Source organism: Bubalus kerabau, chromosome 19 (genome assembly GCF_029407905.1).
Source record: "Bubalus kerabau isolate K-KA32 ecotype Philippines breed swamp buffalo chromosome 19, PCC_UOA_SB_1v2, whole genome shotgun sequence".
NCBI classification, from domain to species: domain Eukaryota; kingdom Metazoa; phylum Chordata; class Mammalia; order Artiodactyla; family Bovidae; genus Bubalus; species Bubalus kerabau.
Genome location: NC_073642.1, coordinates 17,094,363 through 17,117,827, shown reverse-complemented (window position 1 = coordinate 17,117,827; position 23,465 = coordinate 17,094,363). Strand labels below are relative to the sequence as shown.

General features: G+C 43.7%; 1 protein-coding gene across 4 annotated transcripts in view; it reads right to left on the bottom strand.

The window, feature by feature from the left end:
- AKAP13 (A-kinase anchoring protein 13) overlaps nt 1–23,465 on the bottom strand; it is a 322,447-nt gene that overhangs the window by 150,399 nt on the left and 148,583 nt on the right. For all 4 annotated transcript variants that reach the window (XM_055556686.1, XM_055556687.1, XM_055556685.1 and 1 more), the window contains one exon: nt 989–1,187. In XM_055556686.1, the coding sequence (XP_055412661.1) occupies nt 989–1,187 (199 nt within the window). The remainder of the gene's footprint in view (nt 1–988; nt 1,188–23,465) is intronic.

Below are 23,465 nucleotides of genomic sequence, written 5' to 3'. Positions count from 1 at the left end.
TCCAGGAAACTATTTCCACATCTTGCGGGTAGCTGTGGCATCTGCAATCTGCTGTCTCTGAATGGACTACCATTCACCCAGTAGAAGAGCTCTAAAGAAAACCTGAGTTTTCAGCCACCTCCAGAGAGGAAAATAAACTGACACCTGGTTTGGAATAAACACAACCTGGAGAGGCAGAGGCGAGTGCGTCTGCAACCCTGCCATGAAGTGTCCTGGCCCGCCGGTCTCTGAAATAAGGTCTGCTCCCAGAGAAGCTGACCCCAGGTGACCTTAAATGAAATTACTGCCAAGAGTTTTCCAAATCAAATCAACTCTGAAATAAAATGGGTGGAAAAATTATCTAAACTTAGCCTTTTAGATGTTACGGCCAAGAGCGATGTATCCACATGACGTGTATATTATCCATAATAAATGCCACCAGGGAGTCTGTAATGTTTTTATGTCTGGCAACAACTTTATCTTGAAGGCTTGAGTGGATTATAAAAACCTTTATTTTTTTAGTGATCTTTTTACTGCTCAACTATCAATTTAAATAGAGCAGCATGGCCATCACTCACTGAAAGAGTTGAGGGAAGACTGTTCCTTAGTAAATTTGGTTCCTGTTCTTTAGCAACAATCTCAGAAACAGTTCAGCTCATTTTGTTTTATAAAGTTAAACCAACAAATTTACAGTGTTAAACAAATTTCCTTTTAAGCCAGAAAATTTTAGCTCTAGTTGTTGCACAGTTCTCAGTCGGCAATGTGTATGTGTATCTTTCATTATTTTAAAAGCCTGGCAAAAACCAATGAAGAATTTTCCCAGTCTCCTCTTATTACTACCCCAGTGCTAAGCTCTATCGCTATAAATGCTGACTTCGAATGCAGCTAAAACTGCTCTACAGGTTTCACAATCTCTGAGGGAAGCACGGCTATGTTCTAATTATGGCAAAGCTCACTGGGGGAAGGGGTGAGGGTACCAAAGACTGAAAATGGAAATTTTCTTCCTTACCATTAGCTGCTGTTGGATGTTCATAAGTTTAAAAATATGTCCAGTGCAACTGTCTCCAGGAAGTGGGGGCTCCTGGTGTGGTTCAGACTCGGAGGTTAGCATATAGACGTCCAGCTCTCGGTGATGCCTCACAGAACAGTCTCCATAAGGGATTTCATAGGACAAACTGCTCCAGGAGTCTGGTTCTCTAGCATCCTCCCTGGAAAAAAGCAAATGCTGGTTAAGGTATACATATGCATGTGTGTGCTCAGTCGCTCAGTTGTGTCTGAGTCTTTGCAACCCCACAGACTACAGCCTGCCAGGCTCCTCTGTCCATGGAGTTCGCCAGGCAAGAATACAGGAGTGGGTTGCCCTTTTCTTCTCCAGGGGATCTTCTTGACCCAGGGCCCAGGGATTGAACTCACATCTCTTAGGTCTCCTGCACTGGCAGGCGAGTTCTTCACTATTAGCACCACATGGGAAATTCCAATACATATGTATATTCTTTATATAATACATTCAAATACACTGTAATATATATATTAATATATAAAAACATACTAATATAATATACATATATAGTCAGCCTCTCAGGGACAGGTTAAATTCTCTCTTATGTAAAATTTCTAACCTCACTGCTCTTTGAGGCTCTGCTCCAGAAAGTTGGTTTGCACAGTTCCCAAGTAATTGAGACATAACTTCACAAGAAGTCACAAATGGGCTAAATGGAAACTGCAGGATTCCTTCCTAAGGATGTTCTTTGATCAAGATAAAGAGAAGACTGGGATTCTGAAAGAGTTAATATTATGCTCACAAACAAACAATGAGGATATGTAAGAATGGTTTTCCTCTGGTTTTCAAAAAAAGGAAAAAAAAAAAAGCAAGTCTTCCTAAGCCTTTGTCTTAAAATGGGTTACAGCACATGCTAATTGTGGTCAATTTTACTGAGAAGGGAAGAAATTAATCGCTCCAATCTACGCAAGGTCAGTCCAATTTTTGTTAAAAATAAGTGGAGGCTGTATCCTCAAAATTCGCAAAGTCAAAACTATATACAAAAAATACTATAATGTCTTATCATACTATACTTGTCAATATAATTATCAAATCCTATATTGAATAAAGCACTTGGTCCCAATAACACAAATTATAACTTTTTAAATTTAAAAGATGACCAACTCAGCTCAACTCACATCATTGCAGATACATCTCAATATTCAAATAAAGCTGAAAAAGGCATAGCTAAGAAAAAAAGCATTTCTGGGACAGACCTCAAAACATGAAATCTCTTTACATGGTTCTAATAAACCAGTATGTTGACAAAGTGTCCCAGAGATTCTGGAAGAAGGCAGAAAGTGGTGTTGGGGATCACTATCATGTTTTAAAAAGGAAAAAACAAACGAATTAAGACATAACAGACATGTCACCTACTGACACATATGAGGGGGAAACATTACTTCAACTGTCAACCCAGTGTTTCGTCCACTAAATCATACCTGTCCGTCCTTAACAATTCACCAGGAAATACATGGAATTTGGAAACTAAAAATACATTATAGTAGAAAATCTTTAACAAACTGGAGAGCCAGATACTGGCTGAAGGTGACAATTAAAGCTGTTTCAGAAGAAAACTATTACAATTTCCATACTCAAGCAAGACTCCCAACGGCTGCTTAATATATGCCATGCTAAATATCTTACTTATTTACCAAGTAAGACTGCTAGTCACTCAGTCATGTCCAACTCTTTGAGACTCCAAGGACTGTAGCCCACAAGGCTCCTCTGTCTGTGGGATTTTCCAGGTAATAACACTGAGGGGGGTTGCCATGCCCTTCTCCAGGGGAATCTTCCCGACCCAGGGATCGAACCTGTGTCTCTTATGTCTCCTGTAGCGGCAGGCAGGTTCTTTCCCACTGTGCCACCTGGGCTGAGGTGACACCGTCACTAGCTCTGCTTAATTCAGACATGACTGGCCTATCTGCTCACTCAGATTACCACATACAACCTTGCTCCGATCAGGAAAAAAAAATTCTTTGAAAACACAACTTAACTTATACAGTACCATACGGTGTGAATCAAATACACATCCAGCCAAGAGGGGGCTGCTGGCCAAGGCAGAGGCGATTAAACAGTGACACAGTCCATTCCTGGCAAAACGGCATTTTCTACCAACCATGTCACTATTAATTCTCAAACTACTTCTTCTGTCGTAAGGAAACCTTGGGAAACTCCCTGCTGGACCCACAGTCTGCTTACCTCTACCTTTCCCACGCTCTCTTGCTGGAGGAATGCGCACCTGCCACCCCAGCGCTAACCCTACACCCCGCAACTCATCAGCCACGTGGACGGCTGTTGTTTTCAAGTCTACCTGGAAACCAAGTATGAGTTAGTGCAATTATCCTCCCACTGGCTTCCACGAATATGTGCTGCTGTGGACACTCTTCAAACCCACCTTGCCTGTCTGTCAGGGTAAACCCCACCACTGGGCAAGTATTTACGTGCCAGCATTCTTTGTGCCGGTCAACCGACCCCAAATCCTTGTCCTGCCTGTGGGAGTTCGTGGACTTAGCAAGGGAGATAAGAGCAATCAGGATAAAACACCCAGTGTTCTGGAGAGAGCAGGGGTGGTGGAAAAAATAAAGAAGAGATGGGGTTTGCAGTTTTAAATGTGATGGGTCAGGGAGAAACTCAATGAAGTGACCCTGAGGCCAACACATTTTCTGCTCTGCATTCAGCACTGTATAAAGCCTTTACTGGATCCACAAATAAAATCCAGCAAGGCTTCATGAAAGTGTGCTACAACATTAAGGACAATTGTTACTAAGAACTGGATACAACCTAACCAAGCCAGTAACTAGAGGGCTATCTGATTAAAGAAAATATCTACACAGTATTACCTGTGTGCCTAGTCTTATAAGGGAAAGCCACTCAGTTGCATCTGACTCTTTGCAACCCCAGACTGTGGCCCATCGGGCTCCTCTGTCCATGGAATTTTCCAGGCAAGAATACTTGGGTAGCCATTTCCTACTTCAGGAGATCTTTCCAACCCAGGGATCAAACCTGCGACTCCTGAGTCTGTCCTGCATTGGCAGGTGGATTCTTTGTACCACTGAGCCACTAGGGAAGCCCTACAGACTATTCTGTAGCCATTAACTATAATTCAAATAACAGTTCAGTAACATTGAAATCTATATTCAGCAAAATAAAAAAGGCAAAAAGCGTTGAGCATAAACAGTAAAGGGCACAAATTAAAACAGTGTTACAGTGGTTGGGTTACAGGTTTATTTCTTCTCTGGATTTTTGCTTTACTTTTTCTTCTTTTCTATTTTTGGCCGCGCTGGGTCTTTGTTGCTTCTGCATGGGTTTCCTGTACTTGCGGTGCACAGGTTTCTCACGGTGGTGGCGTCCCCTGTTGCAGAGCACGGGCTCCAGGCACAAAAACGACTTCAGTAGTCAGGGCTCCCGGGCTCCAGAGTGCAGGATCAGAAGCTATGGCGTGCAGGCTTAGCTGCTCTGTGGCCTGTGGGATCTTCCCAGACTAGGGATTGAACTTGTGCCTCCTGCACTGGCATGTGGATTCTTTTCCAACGAGTCACCAGGGAGGTCCTCTTCTCTAGATTTTAATTCATGTCTTAAGTAGTTTTTTAAAGTCCCTATTCAGCCAGGCCTCACTGCTGCTCCGGATCGCTTTTTACTCATGTGTGTTAATCCATCCCCACAGGGGTTACCAAAACGTTCTGTAATTCCCTCAAAGACCCAACATTAACCTCATCTACTTCATCCTCAGGTGATCTTTTCTCTCTTCAGAGTGAGAAGCTCAAGGCCATGAACTAACATGAACTAAGTCCACCTTTGCCCAACATTAAACACGTCTGCACAGCTCCTCTAACTTCAGGGCACCTCTCTGAACGGTATGTTTGCCCTGGTCCCCTATCAACTGCCCTCTGGTAACCAATTCAGGCATCGCCCCCTGGATGCCTGTAGCTTCCCACCTGTTTCTGGAGCGGTTCCTTCCCCATCTGCCTACAAGTACCACGAACACCCCAGCAGACAACGGAGCGGAGGGGAGAAAGGGCAAAGTGTGTGCCAGCAGCAGTCTCACTCCAACCTGCACCAGCCCAGGGGGCATCTGACACCGTCTGCAGGCGCTTCTCACTGCCATACGTGGGGACGCGGCGGTTGTCCCCCAAGGCACAGGACCACACCCTACGGTACAACACAGAGTCATCAGGCCCCAAACTACCAGTAATGCTGGCATTGAGACTCTCTGCTGTAACCCCTCTAATCTGCATACAACACCCCCCCCAACCCCTTCCCTTCTGCCTCCCCACTGGCCGTTAAAACAATTAAAGGCTTTGCCATTTGGAGCCTACTCTCTCCCTTGGCTGCTTGCCTGGTGGCACAGGGGTAAAGAATCCACCTGCCAAGTGCAGAAGATGCTGGTTCGATCCTTGAGTTGGGAAGATCCACTGGAGGAGGAAGTGGCAACCCACTCCAGTATTCCTGCCTGGAAAATTCCGTGGGCAGACAAGCCTGGTGGGCTACAGTCTGCTGCTGCTGCTGCTAAGTCGCTTCAGTCATGTCTGGCTCTGTGCAACCCCATAGACGGCAGCCCACCAGGTTCCCCCGTCGCTGGGATTCTCCACGCAAGAACACTAGACTGGGCTGCCGTTTCCTTCTCCAATGCATGCAAGTGAAAAGTGAAAGTGAAGTCACTCAGTCGTGCCCAACTCTTCGCGACCCCATGGATGCAGCCTACCAGGTTTCTCCGTCCATGGGATTTTCCAGGCAAGAGTAGGGCTACAGTCTATGGGGTTGCAAAGAAGTCTGGCACGACTTAAACACCACCACCATCGCCTCTCCTATGGCTACTAAGACTTCTCTGTCATGGGTCTCCATTGACAAAATAAACCCCCAAATCCAGTGACTTTTTCCCCCACTGAGTCTGAGTTTCATAGAATCTCAAAGTGGTGACCTGATTCTTCTTTTAAAAACTTTTCCTCACTTGATGCCCTTAAGAACCCTCCTATTCATCCACTGTTTTCTCTGGCTTTTTCTTTCTCTTCTCACACCTTAGTTGAACACATGTCAACTTCCTGAACTTGGGCTTCTACTAAATGGCAGGCACTTTGCTATACGCCAGGGCTACCAGGATAAGCATATCTTTCTCAAGGATAAACAAATACCGTTTTAAGGTCAAACACGGATTCCTGTCCGGTGACCACAATGTGGCTTACTGCTGTTACTGCCACCTCTGTGGAAACAAAAAACAGACTCTCATGGGGGTTTTACCCCTGTGTGGCATATTATGCACTAAATACAGTTCATTGACTTTACAATGCTGTTACTCGTAATAACAACATCATTTTAATGTATTACTAAGGAGGAAAATAATGGTTTTGAGTTAAATTATGACACAAACTAGAAAAATATGTATCTTAACAGAAATAACACAGAGTATAAACATAGTCAACTGTTGCTCTAAATACTGGTAGGGGTGGTACAAACAGTTCAAATAAACAAACGGTCCCAACGTCATCTGCTTAACTTCATGTGGACACTGGCCTGTGAGCCCCTAGTTCTCAACACACGGGCAGCAGATACACGTGAAAAAGGCCAGCTCGGAGGCTTGAGATAAACTGCAACACAAGTCACCCGAGACACTGGTTTTCCCACTTCTATATAGTTGAAGAGTTTCAAACAGAAACATGTGCAGAAACAGAGCTGCTCTGCCGATGGGCCAAGAGTGGGCAGGAAAGGCAGGGCCCAGGCCTCCCCGGCCGCTCTCCCGCAGAGGTGGGCTGGAGGCTCCTCCCCACGCTCTCAGTTCCGAGGGACAGGCTTTCTTCCCAGTTTAAGTTCACTTTCCTTGTTCCTAGGTAACTACTCCCCGTTCTCCTGATTAGAAGCGCTCTCTATGCCTACAGTTGGTAACTGACTTGACCCTTTGCTTGCACTGACATTCTGGCCACGGAGAAGTGTGTGTGTGTGTCTCTCTGCAACCCCGTGGACTGTAGCCCGCCACACTCCTCTGCCCATGGGATTTCCCAGCAAGAATAGTGAACTGGGTTACTGTTTCCTTCTCCAGGGGGACCTTCCTGACCCAGGGATGGAACCTGAGTCTCCTGCACTGGCAGGTGGGATTCTGCAGCGCTGAGTCAGTCACTCGGGCCTCGGCCTTGTATTTCTGCTGTGAAGAAAGATACGCCTGGGTATCTAAACTTTACCTCAGAAACACACACCAGGATGTTATGCCATCAAGACTGGCAGGACAGAAAAACACACCGCAAATTCACTAGAATTTCTGGTTATTTCAGCTGGTGGATTAGGAGGCGCCAGAGCCTCAGATGAGGCTTTGAAAAGAAAAACAAACAAACAAATAAAAACGAGAGAAAGAAAATCTGTAGATGAAGGCGTGTAAACGGTGCAGGGGGAGGGGAGCGCGACAGATCTCCGTGACCTCTCTGTTTTCACCCCGTGAGGACACCGCCGCCGCGAGCCAAGCAAAGGGTGTTTCACTACCAGCGGCGTCAGCGGCGCAGGGCAGGCGGTACTTCCTTACAACATCACAGGCTACTGTGCGTCTCGGAGGACCTCTCGTTGGGTTACACTCAATCACGCCCCAGAATAGACTTCAAGATATAAAGGACTGACGCTGTGAATATGGGAACCTATCAAGCATCCTGTTAATATATTGTTTTCGAACCATTCTTGGGCACCCTGAGTTTTATCTGGAGAGTCCAGCTCGACTCCTAGAGAAGTCTCCTACCTCTGAGAGCTGAAAGATCTCTCGTGTTGTCCTGCACCTTCTCCACTCCCTGTAACCCCTAAGGAGGGCCAGGACCTCCTGTCTTCTGACTGGCTGGGTCGCACCGCCCTGTTCCATCTCCTGACACATGGCCCGTACTCCAGTATTTGTTGGGATTTCACTCCAGGGCAGAAAAGTAGGGATATACTTTGTAGACAAATGGTTTGGGATCACAAAGAATGCACTCTCTCTGAAGGGACAGATAAATCATTGCTTCAAAGGCCAAAATGCTATCCATCTATTGGCGTGAGCATGCTAAGTTGCTTCAGCCATGTCCAACTCTTTGTGACCCCACGGCCTGCAGCCTGCCAGGCTCCTCTGTCCATGGGATTTCCCAGGCAAGAATCCTGGACTGGGTGGCCGTGCCATCTTCCAGGGGATCTTCTCGATCCAGGGATCAAACCCACATCTGCATTGGCAGGCGGATTGTTTACCGCTGAGCTACCTGGGAAGCCCCAGAATGTATGCATTAAGAATTCATTAAATATTGGATTCTATTTTCTTCCACAAGCAATGGGTATAGCCATAATCACTCCTTTACTGCTAAATTATTCAACAATATATCAAATGTTGAGCTGTGTTTTACATACATCACCTAATTTATTCTTCTAACTACCCTGTGAGGGAAGATTGGCAGATGAGGAAACTAAAACCATAAGAAATTTAATAATGTGCCTAACAGTCAGTTAAGCCAGAATTTGGGCTGACATTCTAAACCATCACATAAAACTATCTCTGCTGCCTAGTTTGCACTGGAAAATGCAGACCAATGAAACAAACTAAATATTTTTTAACATATGGACTTTGAGGGCTAAAGCTTTGGAGAGATGTGAGTTCTGGATTACTACACATTATGGACACAGAGTACAGTGTTTGGTCCATGACTTTTGTGGACATTTTTCTCCGTCGCTTTCACTCTTGAGGGGCAACCTGGGCTCTCTCTTACTCCATGGTTCCATGACTTGTAGAATATCGTGTTCCTCTAATGGCCAAAGTTCTCCATTTTCTAGCTTCACTGCTTTCAAGATCCTAAAAAATATTTTTTAATATCCTACCATGATACTAGTTGTGTATACATCAAGACCTAGTACATCCCCAAGTAAAAAAAAAATAAAGTTTACACTAGATTAACATCTAAGTATTTATTGATGTGATCAAGCTATTGATACTTCATTGTTGATTCTTCTTGATCAGATTTAAGCCACCAACCTAATTCAACAAACTCTCAGGAATTAATTTTCAGATGCAATATTAACTAAAGTCCTTAATCTTAACTGCATTTCAGAATTACCTGGAGAGCTTTTAAAAATCCTAATGTCCAGATCACACCTCACACTAATAAAAAAAGTCTCGAGGAGGCCTTGAGGCATCGATATTTTTAAAGGTTCCCAGGAGACTGTAATGTACAATTAGAGTTCCCATGTGGTTCTAATGTGCAGCTAAGGACACCACATAGGTGTTGATTCATTTAAAAAACAAAAGTATAGCTAAGGCTGGCAAGACATGTTAATATATCCTTTTACTTAATCATACTATTCCCTGGAATTTATCCTACAGAAATAATTTAACAGAGGTAAAAATTTGTAAGTAAAAAAAGAAGTTTACTGCAGCATTCATTAGTTAATTTCTGTTGGTTTTAAGGTTAAAGTTAACATTTCAACATTAAATGGTTTGAATACTCGTGATAAACAAAATACTTTAGAGAGCCTCAAAAATAATTAGAAAGACCAGAGAAATAGGTAGAAGTATCATAAAGTGAAAATATATCAGAATACATAATGGAGTATCAGCTACAACTATTTAAGAAACGCCATGCAATGTGGAAGGTAGTATCTGACAATTAAATAAACCGGATATTTAAGAAACTCCGTGCAATGTAGAAGGGAATATCTGACAATGAAATAAACCTGTCTTCCAGTGGCAGCATTACGAATAATTTTGCTATGTTAACCTCATTGTTTAAAAAAGGCTACTTCTCCCTCCCTGGGATCGTCCTTGCTTCTGGCCTAAGTCACAGGACAGACAGAGGCAGCTCAGTGTACGTGTCACTGAAACCGCTTTAAGGGAACGTGGAGAAGTTAACCATGACACAGAAGTCTCGGCCTGGACTCTGACACAGTCATATTTAATCCGTCCCCAGGACAACAGCAGGCACTTCGAACAGACCCTCCGCTAAGAAGCAACCCAGATGGACTGACCTCTCCTTGCTCAATGCATCCTCTCTTGCTCAGCCCTTTTCTCCCCCAGATGACTTAGGTCAGCTAAGTGAGAGAGATTTCTATTTAAATATGACTTGGGTTGATCCACTGATTGCTCACAGAACTTCTGGTCCTTTGCCTATTCCACAACAGTCACTGGCTTAATACCTACTTACTTCCTTTGTCTGGGCTTCCCTGGTGGCCCAGCTGGTAAACAATCCACCTGCAGTGCAGGAGACCCTGGTTCGATCCCTGGGTCGGGAAGATCCCCTGGAGAAGGGAATGGCTGTCCACTCTAGTATTCTTGCCTGGAGAATCCCATGGACAAGAAGAGCCTGGCAGGCTACAGTCCATGGGCTTGCAGAGAGTCAGACACAGCTGAGTGACTAAGCACACAGACACATGTCCTTTGCCTCCAAAGCGCCTGATGTTACTTAATGAGAATGAGAAACACAGGCACATGGCAATTGTTTCAAAAGGGAGAACACTGTCACTCTGGCCTAAAATTAAATTCAAAGTCGGAAATGGAAATGCTAACTATTTATTTATTAAACAAATGCAATTTCTAGCATGACAGAAATGCTTACAAAACAGTATTTTTAAGCTGATTTAAAATAACCTATTTTAAACCTACTGATTTAAACAACCTATTCACAATAGAGGGAAAGGAATACACATCCATTTTTTCTGACAAGCATTTGAAACTCAATATGACAGAAAGATTAAGAGCTAAATACGAATCCCAAACTTCAGTGTAACAGTGACCATTAAATCAGCTGACTAACAGGCTTCAAACAGTGAAGATTTCATGATTCTAAAGATAAACTATTTGCCTTACTTATACAAACCAGTAACTTTAATTACGAGTCGGCACTCTGCAAACTAGCTTTTCCAGTTCAGGAAAAAGAAAAACTAATTTTTGTTCATTAATCTGGGCAGGACTCATCTTCAGGCATGAAGTTCATGTGACTTTATAGTATGTTGCTGCTGCTGCTGCTGCTGCTAAGTCGCTTAAGTCGTGTCCGGCTCTGTGCGACCCCATAGATGGCAGCCCACTAGGCTCCGCCATCCCTGGGATTCTCCAGGCAAGAACACGAGTGGGTTGCCATTTCCTTCTCCAGTGCATGAAAGTGAAAAGTCAAAGTGAAGTCGCTCAATCGTGTCCGACTCTCAGCGACCCCATGGACTGCAGCCTACCAGGCTCCTCCATCCATGGGATTTTCCAGGCAAGAGTACTGGAGTTGGGTGACATTGCCTTCTCCGTTACAGTATGTTACGGTCATTTAAAAAAAGAAAATTTAAGAAAGGAATCCATACTTGAGTCTAACAAACTTCTAATGATCTTGTCTATCTTTATAAGTCCCACTGCCCTTATTCAGCACTTTTCATAATTCAATTGATGAAATGGATTAATCTTATTTAGAAGCAATCAGACAAGTAAATGAAGTCAAAATAGACTGGTCACGGCCTACATGTGACATTTTTCCTGGTAACTCTCCTCTACTTTTTCCCCAGAAACTCTGCTACTTACACAGAAACCATAAAACATTAATCCACTCTCCCTGATTTATAGCACTGCAAAATAAGTAGATTAAATGCATCAGGTGAGAACTCAAAACTATTTATGAAGGGTCAGATTTTTTAAAATTTCCTATTCATCACAAAAATTAAAATTCTAAAAATTACTGGTAAAAACAAAACTTATACAAAAAACTTATGCCCAAAGCATTAACAGATTCAACAGATATACAATTATTCTAATTATTGTGTGTGTTCAGCTGCTCAATCATGTCCGACTCGTTTTGATCCCATGGACTGTGGCCCGCCAGGCTCCTCTGCCCTTGGAATTTCCCAGGAAGAACACTGGAATGGGTTCCCATTTCCTCCTCCAGGAGATTTTCCTGACCGAGAGATCGAATCTGCATCTCTTGCATCTCCTGCATTGGAAGGCGGATTTTTTACCACTGTACTACCTGGGAAGCCCATGTCAGATTACTATAAAAGTTTCTAAACACATACTCTCAATGTACTTTATACTGATCTCATCATGGAGCAGGGCAAAGAGCTGGCAGATCAGCCCCAATTCAGGGCCTTCCCCATGCTGAACTGCAGTGATCCCTCCAGTCTGCCAGGACCACACTTCATATTCTTAAAATCTACACACCCTGGGGATTCAGGCCAGTGGCAGCAGAAAGAAACATCATGGCATGTACAGAAACATGGAATGTGGTACCAGCTACAGACCCACTGGACAAATTTCCTTTTCTCCCAAGGAATACTTCACATGGGCCTGGAAACTAACTCAAGGATATTCAAGAGTTTTTTAAAAGTTTAGTCCCAACCAGTGTTTAATAATTATTTTTAGAAAACCAAAAGCATCTAAAAATCTACTTTAACAGGCACGTCACAAAGAGCTTCTTTCACTAATACAATGACATGATTTCCTTTAATAAAATGTGAAATATAGGAAGCTAATCACAGTACATAATAAAAATGGTACAGCTGATTCCTGAACAACTCAGGTTTGAGCTGTATGGGTCTCACATACGTGCGAATATTTTTCAATAAATCCACTGAAGTACTACACAATGTACAGCTGCTTGAAACAGGCTACAGAGCTACAGATACAGACGGCCAGCTATGGGACTTGAGCATTCATGGGCGTTGGTATGAGTGGCAGGTCCTGAGGGACTACCATACACTGAACAGTAGGACTCAGTTTTTCGGAGTTCTTTCGTTATAAATATTTGCAATATTCCAGGTGACAAGGTTGATGTTCTACATGTAGATGGAGAACAAAGTTCAGGTAAACCAACAAGGTTTCACGGGGTTAGGGCTGCCTGAGGGCTAAAACATGATTTAAATATATATATATATATATATATATATATATATATATTTTCATTCCAAGCAATCTATTCCTAAGCAATTTAGTATAGTAACTCATGTGGGTTAATGAGCTAAAAGAAAAGCTAAATGCTTCTCTGGATCACCTTTTAAAAAGGTATTGAGAGTATTCTACTGAATACTTGTACCTTAACAGAACTATTTTCATATTAGCACATATTCTCTAAAATGGTCTGCATATAAAAAGATCCCAGAAGATATTTCCAGTATAAATATACAGAGAATTTTACCTTACTCTGTACAACCTTAAAATGAAAATCTATATCCTATTAAATAGGACCAAATTGGGTTATATGTGTAGCAATTACAAAAATACTGTTTCTCTATATATGAGAATGTAGTAAGAGCTATATGAATGCTTGTTTTCAAACATTCTAATACCAAATAAAATGCTTCCAGAAGTCCACTGAAAAGATAACACACAGGTAGTAGTGTTACTGTCCATTGTGTTACAAATGCATTCTACAGGAATTTAGTCTTCTCTGTACTGTTCTTAAGTTCTTATTTCAGGATTATCTTAAAAAACAAAAACAAACAATAAAAACACATACATTTTCAGAAGATGGTCTAGGCTATATATTTTTTCATTTATTCAAACATGCATACTCATGCAGTATCTATTATGTTTCCAGGTGCGAAAAATAATATTGACAAATAAATGAGAGAGCCAAGATTCCTACCATGTTGGAGGTTACAGTGTAGAGGGGTATGATTACAGTTAGAGGTAAGGGCTTTAAGGCAAATAAAACAAGGTGCTTATGGCAGAAAATTCCTTGGAGTGGAGACACTGGCTCTGCAGACAGGTGCCAGAAAATGGTCTGAGAAGATACGGCAACTGATCGGAACCACATGAAAGAGCGAGCATGTGACGCTGCCGGGACAGAATTCATGAGGCCAAGGGTTCAGCAAGCACACAGAACCTGCGAGGTGGCAAGCAGCTGGCCAGCGCGGCTGAGGCCGACGTGGCTGTGCAGGGAAGGCGACGGGAATGAAGGGAACGTTACGAAACGAGGTCTGAGGGTTCTACACAGTTCAGATCTCACAGAGCTTTGCCGATCATGCAGGAACGAGAACTGTCTTCCGAGTGGGGTGAGAACACACTGGAAGGAGTAAGCAACCGGGGCGGCGGGGCAGGAGAAAAATCAGTGATACTAGCAGCATGGTTACTTGGTGTTAGCAGCTTTGGTCGTGCCAGACTCTTGGTGACTCCAGAGACCACAGCCCGCCAGGCTCCTCAGTCCATGGGATTTCCCAGGCTGGGGCGCGTTGCCATGCCCTCCTCCCGGGGACCTTCCCGACCCAGGGCCCGAACCCCAGTCTCCTCCACTGCAGGGAGAGTCTACTGTCTGAGCCACGAGGGAAGCTAGTAGTGCAGTATGAGGTGAACAGCGCTGACTTCTAACCTCCACAACGGCTCTGACACACAGGCTGCTGTGCTCCCATTTTTCCTGTGAGGACAGTGAGGCTCCAGGAACAACTTGCCCCAGTCCACAGTAAGTGAAAAACCCAGAATCTGTACTAATTCAGATCTCATTCCAAAACTTCTGTACCGCTTTACACTATCCACAGTGATACTGACCCCCCAACACTGTCCCATCATGAAGTGAAATGAAGCGTTAGTGTCAGTCGTGTCTGACTCTTTGAGACCCTATGGACTGTAGCCCACCAGGCTCTGCTGTCCATGGGATTCTCCAGGCAAGGATACTGGAGAGGGTAACCATTCCTCCTCCAGGGAATCTTCCTCATCCAGGGATGGAACCCAGGTCTCCTGCATTGCAGGTGGATTCTTTACCATCTGAGCCACGAGAAAAGCCCATGTCAAATTTTGAGGACACATTCAAATTCTGAAAATTCTAAGTCCACTATAATACTTACCAGAAGCTAGTCGGATGTCGGGTATAGCAGGGGTTTCCTGCATAGCTCAGTGGGTAAAGGATCCTCCTGCAACACAGGAGACCCAGGTTCAATCCCTAGGTTGGGAAGATCCCCTGGAGAAGGAAATGGCAACCTACTCTAGTATTCTTGCCTGGGAAATCCCAAGACAGAGGAGTCTGGCAGGCTACACAGTCTATGTGGTCCTAAGAGTCAGATACAACTTAGCGACTAAATCACCACAGTCGGGTATAGAAGGCTTTCTGTCGAAATTTTTATAATATCCATAACAAGTTTTCAACTGTAGAAAAGCATGGAGAATCCATGGCTGGATCCAAACCTCAAGGTCTGTGTACGTGGTACAACAAAATTCAATAAGCCCAGAATGAACTTCGGCTAATATGCCAGCGTTCCAGCTGTTACACAACAGTCAACCACCAATCAACCTCCACCTTCTCACCCTGTGTGTCGCAACTCAAAAAGAAAGTTCAGTTTGACGCTAACACACATGTAAAACCCTGTAAATCAACTGCAGAGAAAAACATTTTTCCGGTACTAACAACACGAGTCATTTGGGGAGGAAGCTCAAAGATACTTGCTGAGATACAGCAAAAGGCCCCATCAAATGGCAGAGCATGAACAAGGAAGGTCAGCAGTGCACCCATTTGGAAGATGATACTCACTCTCGGCTGCCCACGCACCACGAGTACCGCAAGCCCATCCTATTTGGGTCCTGGCTTTAAGAGCAGAGGAGGAACGGCCAGGTCAGGCCTCCTCAAAGGCGTGTTTTGCTGAGTCTACTTCTGACAGGAAGTACAGCACCTAGTTCCTTATTTGCGAGTTACTGCAATATCTTCCATGAAACCACATCACCCTCACAGTGCCAGACCTCAAGGAGTCCTGCGGCGTCAACCACAGCTCCACGGAGACGGAGCGAGAGAAGACAAGCGCCAGCAGAGGGGAGGAGGAAGGGGGAGGGCAAGCACTGACCCATCTTAAACTGAACAGAAAGCTACTACCTTAGGTGTTAACAACACACCGCTGGACAACTTATGCTTCACACACATGTGCAGATTCTCTAGGAATCTTAGCACTGATATTCCTTCTTTTTTTGACACAATACAGCCACCTGCCCGTAATGACCAGAATGGGAACAGCACAAAAGAAGAAGAGCCAATCATCTGAACAACTACTCTGTATCAGCAATTTGGCACAGATTCTATGCTGCTGAATAATTTAAAACACAAGTTTTATAATGCAATGGTTAGAACATGAGTTGGAAAGTCTGACAGACTTGGTTTGACTCCCTACTCAGACTACCAGCTGTGGGATCTTGGGCTAGTCATGCTTCAATTTCTCAGCAGCTCAATTTCCCTGTCTGTAGAGTGGGAATACTAGGTTTGCTGTGAGATCAAGCGACCTCGACTGTGAAGTGTTACCAGCATAGCATCTGGTTCTCCCACTGTGACACCATGGGACGCCACGGGTGGTGTGACTCTGAGCAAACCAGAAGGCAGTTTCTGAGTATTAGACATTTAAAAGAAAAAGGCAGGGAGACCCTGCTTGTGGGGTAACGGTCAGGCAGCCACCCCTAAACCACTCTACCGCTAGAAGAAAACAGGACTCTCGGCTCCCTGCTGTTTCACAAGATAGCATTACAGTTGTGCGGTGAACCTGACCAGGAAAAGATGTGTTAGAAGCTGGGTGGTGGTGCGGAGAGGTGTCACATTCACATTAAGCTGAGTGCTCGACTCACTGCTGGTGGATCTTCGTTCCTAGCTCTCCAAATAAAGCGACGGGCTGAGGTCCTGAGAACTGCACAGGCATGCTCTCGCTTAATCTCAACAGACCTATGAGATACATGCTGTGACTTCCTATGTTACAGATGAGGAAAACAGGTTCACAGATGACAAACGATACGGATGCATTCAAGTTCTGCTTTGCTATTTTTTAAGGCCAAACAGCTGAACGCCTACCCAACATGCATGTGATTAACGATCAAGTACATAAAGTGCACATCTCCTTATACACTCCTGCTGCAAAAATTCTAATAACCAATTAGAGCATACATGTGTTTACTGTTAAGAGTAAAACGCTATAATAATTCGTGATCGTGAAAACTGTTATGCCACTATGCACTATACAAGAGTGTTTCAGATGGTTAATTAATAGAGACATAGCTTGACAGTTAATATGAATATTAAGAGAGTGCTCTGGCTAGATAACTTTATGAAGATTATCTTACCTTTTCTGAGCCACTACTGTTTACAGAAAGATAAATGATACAAGGAAGAATTATATTCAGTTCAGTTCAGTCGCTCAGTCGTGTCCAGCTCTTTGCGACCCCATGAACCACAGCACGCCAGGCCTCCCTGTCCATCACCAACTCCCAGAGTTCACTCAAACTCATGTACATCGAGTCGGTGATGCCATCCAGCCATGTTATCCCCTTCTCCTCCTGCCCCCAACCCTTCCCAGCATCAGGGTCTTTTCTAATGAGTCAACTCTTCGCATGAGGTGGCCAAAGTACTGGAGTTTCAGCCTCAGCATCAGTCCTTCCAATGAACACCCAGGACTGATCTCCTTTAAAATGGACTGGTTGGATCTCCTTGCAGTCCAAGGGACTCTCAAGAGTCTTCTCCAACACCACAGTTCAAAAGCATCAATTCTTCAGCGCTCAGCTTTCTTCACAGTCCAACTCTCACATCCATACATGACCACTGGAAAAACTATAGCCTTGACTAGATGGACCTTTGTTGGCAAAGTAACGTCTCTGCTTTTGAATATGCTATCTAGGTTGGTCATAACTTTCCTTCCAAGGAGTAAGCGTCTTTTAATTTCATGGCTGCAATCACCATTTGCAGTGATTCTGGAGCCCCCCCAAAAAAGTCTGCCACTGTTTCTACTGTTTCCCCATCTATTTCCCATGAAGTGATGGGACCAGATGACATGATCTTCGTTTTCTGAATGTTTAGCTTTAAGCCAACTTTTTCACTCTCCTCTTTCACTTTCATCAAGAGGCTTTTTAGTTCCTCTTCACTTTCTGCCATAAGGGTGGTGTCATCTGCATATCTGAGGTTATTGATATTTCTCCCGGCAATCTTGACTCCAGCTTGTGCTTCTTCCAGCCCAGCGTTTCTCATGATGTACTTTGCATATAAGTTAAATAAGCAGGGTGACATATTCCTTTTCCTATTTGGAACCAGTCTGTTGTTCCATGTCCAGTTCTAACTGTTGCTTCCTGACCTGCATATAGGTTTCTCAAGAGGCAGGTCAGGTGGTCTGGTTTTCCCATCTCTTTCAGAATTATGTTAGGACATATAAAAACTCTAATTCTGATTAACTGTTTGCTAACTTGTTCACAACACCAAATAAACATTCACTAGAATAAATGCTTTAAGTTGCACATCTCTCATTCCATTTAAGCCATGTGCCTTTCAAGGAAGATTCTATTTGTAAATGATTCATGTCTTATAAGAGAAAAAATAAAAGCTGAAAAGTCAACATTGCCATCTCCAAATTTTACAAAGAGTAGACACGCAAAAACCATGTATAGCCACTATGACAAATTATCCTCAATCCAGATATAAACGTATAAAGAAATAACAGGAAAAAATGAGGTACCTCAAATACATTTTGCTAATCAAATATCAAAACAACAGACTTTTATTAAGAATACTTCAAGGACATCACAATACACACCCATGCCTCTGTATCTGCAGGAGTTGGTTCCAAGACCCCCCCACCTATACCTATATCCGGGGATGCTCAAGCCCTTTATAAACGGTGTATAAAGTGTGTATGGACAATAAAACCATTGAGCAAAACCTTGCCAAAATGACTTTTCTAATGCTAACCAAGTTCAGCAGCTCAAGAACCTTTGAGAATCACTAAATCAAGAATCCTAGGTACAAAATTCCTCTTAGAAAACATGCTCTGGAAGAACTCTCCTGAATTATAATTTTCTAACACCTACCTGTTTAGGGACACTGGTCTGTCAACAGAAAGTGAGTATGCTGTTAAGGAATCAAGAGCAATGCAGATAGAAGGTGGTGATGCTGAGAAATTACTGCTTTTCCACTCTAAGACTCTTAAAACCATTAAACGTTAGTAAACACATAGAATTACTTTTTATACTGTTTCATATTTATTCGTGTACAAGACAACTTCATTCTACACTGGTGATAGTCAGCTTTGGCCAAATACTGATTTTAGCCACATAGGTTTATTCAACATTCCTTATTTTCTTTGCTTAAAAATCATTTCCATTTCTGTTAATAATAAATGCAGGTAAGATGGTCAAGTCATTCTTTGTCCTGGTATGCCTTTAAGGAAATTTCAAAATTCATCAGATGAAACTAATGTGTAATATACTAAAGGTGTGTGCTCCTTAGAGGGTAGAGTGCGCCCGCGGATCCTCATTTCCTCACAAACACCCATCAGGCCCTAAGCTCTGGGTCCACGTTTTCTTCCACCTGGGTCTGTAGTCAAGTCAGAAGTACTTTCAGTGTCACGTGCTGTTGGCCACAGAAACTTTGTCACCACTAATTAAGCTGTGTAAATTCGTAATTCTTTGAAGAAAACCTCTGAGGCATAAATGTTACACCAAGAATAAACACAGGCTGGGACTGTTTGCATGCACACTGCAGCAGGGAAAAGAAGTGCACAGGAGGAGTCACGAGACACGTGGAATGGCTCTGATGCTCCAACCAACTAGCAGGACCCACTCACCTTCTTAGAAAGACCCAGGCAGTACAAGAGACCATGGGTTTTAGCTCAGATTTCCCATCGGGTTCAAAGTACTGCCCCATTACTTGCCAGCGACAGTGATCACCTGCGACCTGAGGATAACGTGCCCACCCCCAAAGGGTTTGGGAGACGGGAAATATATGAGAATTTACCCAAAATGCCTGACACAAATATAATAAATGGTAACCAGTGTAATTGTTAGATAAATACAAACATTATCCTCAGAAAGTTCATTTTGCAATTTGCCAGCAGGTTGCCAGATAAGGAAATCCTGAGATTAGTAGCTGAATGGCTTTTTAAAAAAGCAAACCGAGAAATGTCAAAATTCTTAAAATGCTTCAGGTTAGAAATTTACCCAAAAAAGGAAGGGGTGTTACTGAAACCAAATCTATGAATCATTAGTTTGGTTAAAAGTCTGACAATGTTACCAAAAACACCTCCTCACAAAATTGTATTAAGAGTTTTAAAACAACCAATACACAAGCTTGTGAATAATGCCAATTTACTAACCACATGGCCTTAGGCAAACCAGCCTTTCTGGGTCTATCTTCTCATCTGTAGAAAAAATACTGATACTACCTGTATTAACTCTATCTTAGACACTTGCTAAGAGGTTTTAAGTAAGAACACAGTGTAAAGCACCAACGCAGCAGGTATTCAACACTCAGTTACTGCTACCAGCCTAGTTTCCACTCAATTCCACCACCCTATCTTGACCAAAACACAAAGGAGCCCCAGGAGACACAATGAGAAAAGAGGATGAGGGAATGGATACACGGAGGGAGGGAGGGATGGACAGACAAACATATGGCTGGATAGGACTTGGGCCAGAGAAATGTAAAGTTTAAAAATCGTTTGCTTTGTCCATCATTTTGAATGTAAGTTTGTGCATCTGTTTCATCCTTTCTCCTCCTAAGCAAAAGCAAAGCCTACACACTTGTTTTGCAGCTGATGGGCTACCAAGGACCCACTTGCCAAGCACTTGAAGAGGACCCTGAAAAGGCAACCACTGTGTTCACAGGACGTCCTGCTCAACAGGACTGCGTCCCGTTGGGAAACGTGTACACTTGAGTGCCGGGTACTCTACCACCTGACCCTGAACTCGGGTTTCAAGAGCAAAGGTGTCAGAAGATGGGTGTGGGTGCCGCACCCCCAGACTCTCAGAGCGGGGCCACCGCTACGGACACTGCAGCATGAACCACCCGCTGAGGGCCTCGGTCTGCCAGGCCGGGTCTCTGCCCTGCACACGCAGTCGTGCCACCCCCGCCCGGGCACACTGGACTCTGCGCCTGGTGTGTAGCCTCGTGGCGCTGGGCCACTCACTTCACTTCTCTGGCCTCAGTTCCCCCGATTATAAAACGGGGACAATACCTACCCTACCCACTCATTAGGCTGTCGGGAGAATTGAAATGCAAAACGGTAGCCTAAGGGTAACCAAAAAATAGATTTAAAACCATATGATGGGAAATATAAACGTTAGGTTATTTTAGTGAGGATCTTGCTCTGCTCGGGAGTGTAGGGGCTGGGACTAAATGGAAAGCTGGTTGTCCCTGAGTGAGTGATGCTCACCCAACATCCCAGGGGCCCTTCCCAAGTCTCCCTCCTCCTGTCAAATCTGCACTGAGGGAAGTATGGGACCCTGGTAATTCCACACTGCGGGTGTACCAGGAGCTCCACCATTTCTATACAGCCTTGGGCCAGTTACTTCAATTCTCTGAGACTCTATATTTCATCTATAAAACAGATAAACCTATTTCACAAGGCTGTAATAAGGTTAAAATGAAGTATGACCTGCACTGTACCAACCGTGATTTCTAGGGCACTGCAGGCATTCAACAAATACAGATTTCTTGAACTGATATGGAAAAGGAGGTGAAGTACTGTTAGGACAAATCCTTTCAAACTCATTCTTTGGGCAAATAAAATATTTAAGCACTTTTATGTCAACACTGGGGAGTGGAAATTCCTCAAAGAAATAACTCTTCCTATAAGGGTGACAGCACTGTAAACGATTCCTTATCCATCTAGCTCCAACAGCCCGGAGGCGCCGACATCACTGTATGTATCAGAGCTACGCTAATCTTTTCAAGTGTTATCTGCTACACTGGGAAATAATTTCAAAGTCTTATCAAACAGCAGTGTTCAAACGCTGCCTGAAAAGACGTCCAACATTTTGGGCATATTTTTCTTAATATATGAAGGAAAGGACAATTAAGGAAGGAAAGGGAAAATAATAAAAGGGTAGATGACATCTGTGTCAGCCACTGTGCTGTGCCCCGCTCCCTGAAACGCTATGCATTCTTTTCTCAAAGCAACTCTCTAAAGACGGTCCCTCTTACTCTCCCCATGCTATAAACAAGGCACTGAGACATCACATGAGTGGATCACCCAACATCACGCAGCTCGCTCTACACAGGCAGACCCTGGACTCAAAACCAGACTGCCCCGCTACAACTCTCCCAACCTCTCTACAGACTGTAATTCACAGACAACTATAATTAACATTACAAAAAGGACAGTGTAGGCAGATTAATCAACGGGAAGGTGAGCTTCACTGATCAGTGAAAATCATTTCCGTGATTTTATGACTACACAGGACACTTTCATCCAGAGTCCCTTTGACTTTAATAAGGCATCTGCACAAATCTCACTTGGTTCTAACAACCTATGGTGTAGACAGATGAGATATTATCCATAAGGGAGGAGAAACATGAGACTCAAGTGGGAGAGTGACTTTTTCTGAGTCACTTGTGCACTAAGTGGGGGAAACACAGATACTAACTTTTTCATCCCTAAGCAATCCCACCATACTAGACTGTCTCTCTTCAAGATGATATATAGTTATAGCCCCTTTATGTGTTCCCAAAAACAACCATAAACTGTGTGATCAATAAATCCTGATTTCTGACACTGTACACGCCCAGCCCTCAGCCATCATTCTAGGAAGTAGATATTACTGAAGCTCAGAGAGGAAAAGTGACTTCATGGGTCCAAACTACCACGGCTAAAAATGGCAGAGCCAAAACACAAACTTAGACTTGACCCCAAAGTTTGCACACTTTGCCTTTACCATGAATTGCCTCTGGGTCTCAGCTCTAATGAGTGACCCAGGTCCTAAGGCTGCTTATTTGTCACTAAATGAACGAGATATCAGGTAGCTCCCAGCTCTAACATTCTCCTGTTAGACGATGCCGATGCAACGCTTCTCTAACGCCGTCATTCCCAAGCATCCTCACCTAAGAGCCTGAAGACCTGGGTTGTCTCCCTGCTCTGCCCATCACTGAGGAACCTTGGGCGGGGTGTGCAACTAGCTCCTCAAAACAAGGGAGATGACTGTGCATTCATCTAAAAGAAGTAGGTGCAGATGGGCAGGGTCCTCTTCAAGGAGTAAGATTTCTCAGGCAAAACTGGTTAACATTTTATTTAAGGTGAATTTTCAGATTCAAATGCATCCATATTCACAATGTAGATCAAAATATGAAGACGTGTGCTTAATTGTGTCCCACTCTTGTGACCTCATGGACCATAGCCCACCAGGCTCCTCTGTCCATGGAGTTTTCTAGCCAAGAATACTGCAGTGGGGTGCCATTTCCTATTCCAGGGGATCTTCCCAACCCAGGGACTGAACCCACATCTCCTGTATCTCCTGCATTGGCCAGCGAATTCTTCACAACCAAGCCACCAGAGAAGCCCTAGTCAAAATAAAAACTAAAGCAAAAGAGCTCTAAGTCAACAAAAGTTCTCTCTTCCCTGTCACTTAACAAAGTGAAAATTAATAGCTACAGGTTACAGAAAAGGGGAACTCCCCAAAATGTCCTAAACAGAGGTTCCCTATAGACATGAGTCTTACTTAAGAGAAAGCTTTTAACCCGAAGCACATTTCACATAGAAATGACTCAGTCATTCAAAACAGACTATGGAAATAAGCCTTAGGGACACAAACGCAGAAAGAACTTGGACCCAAATC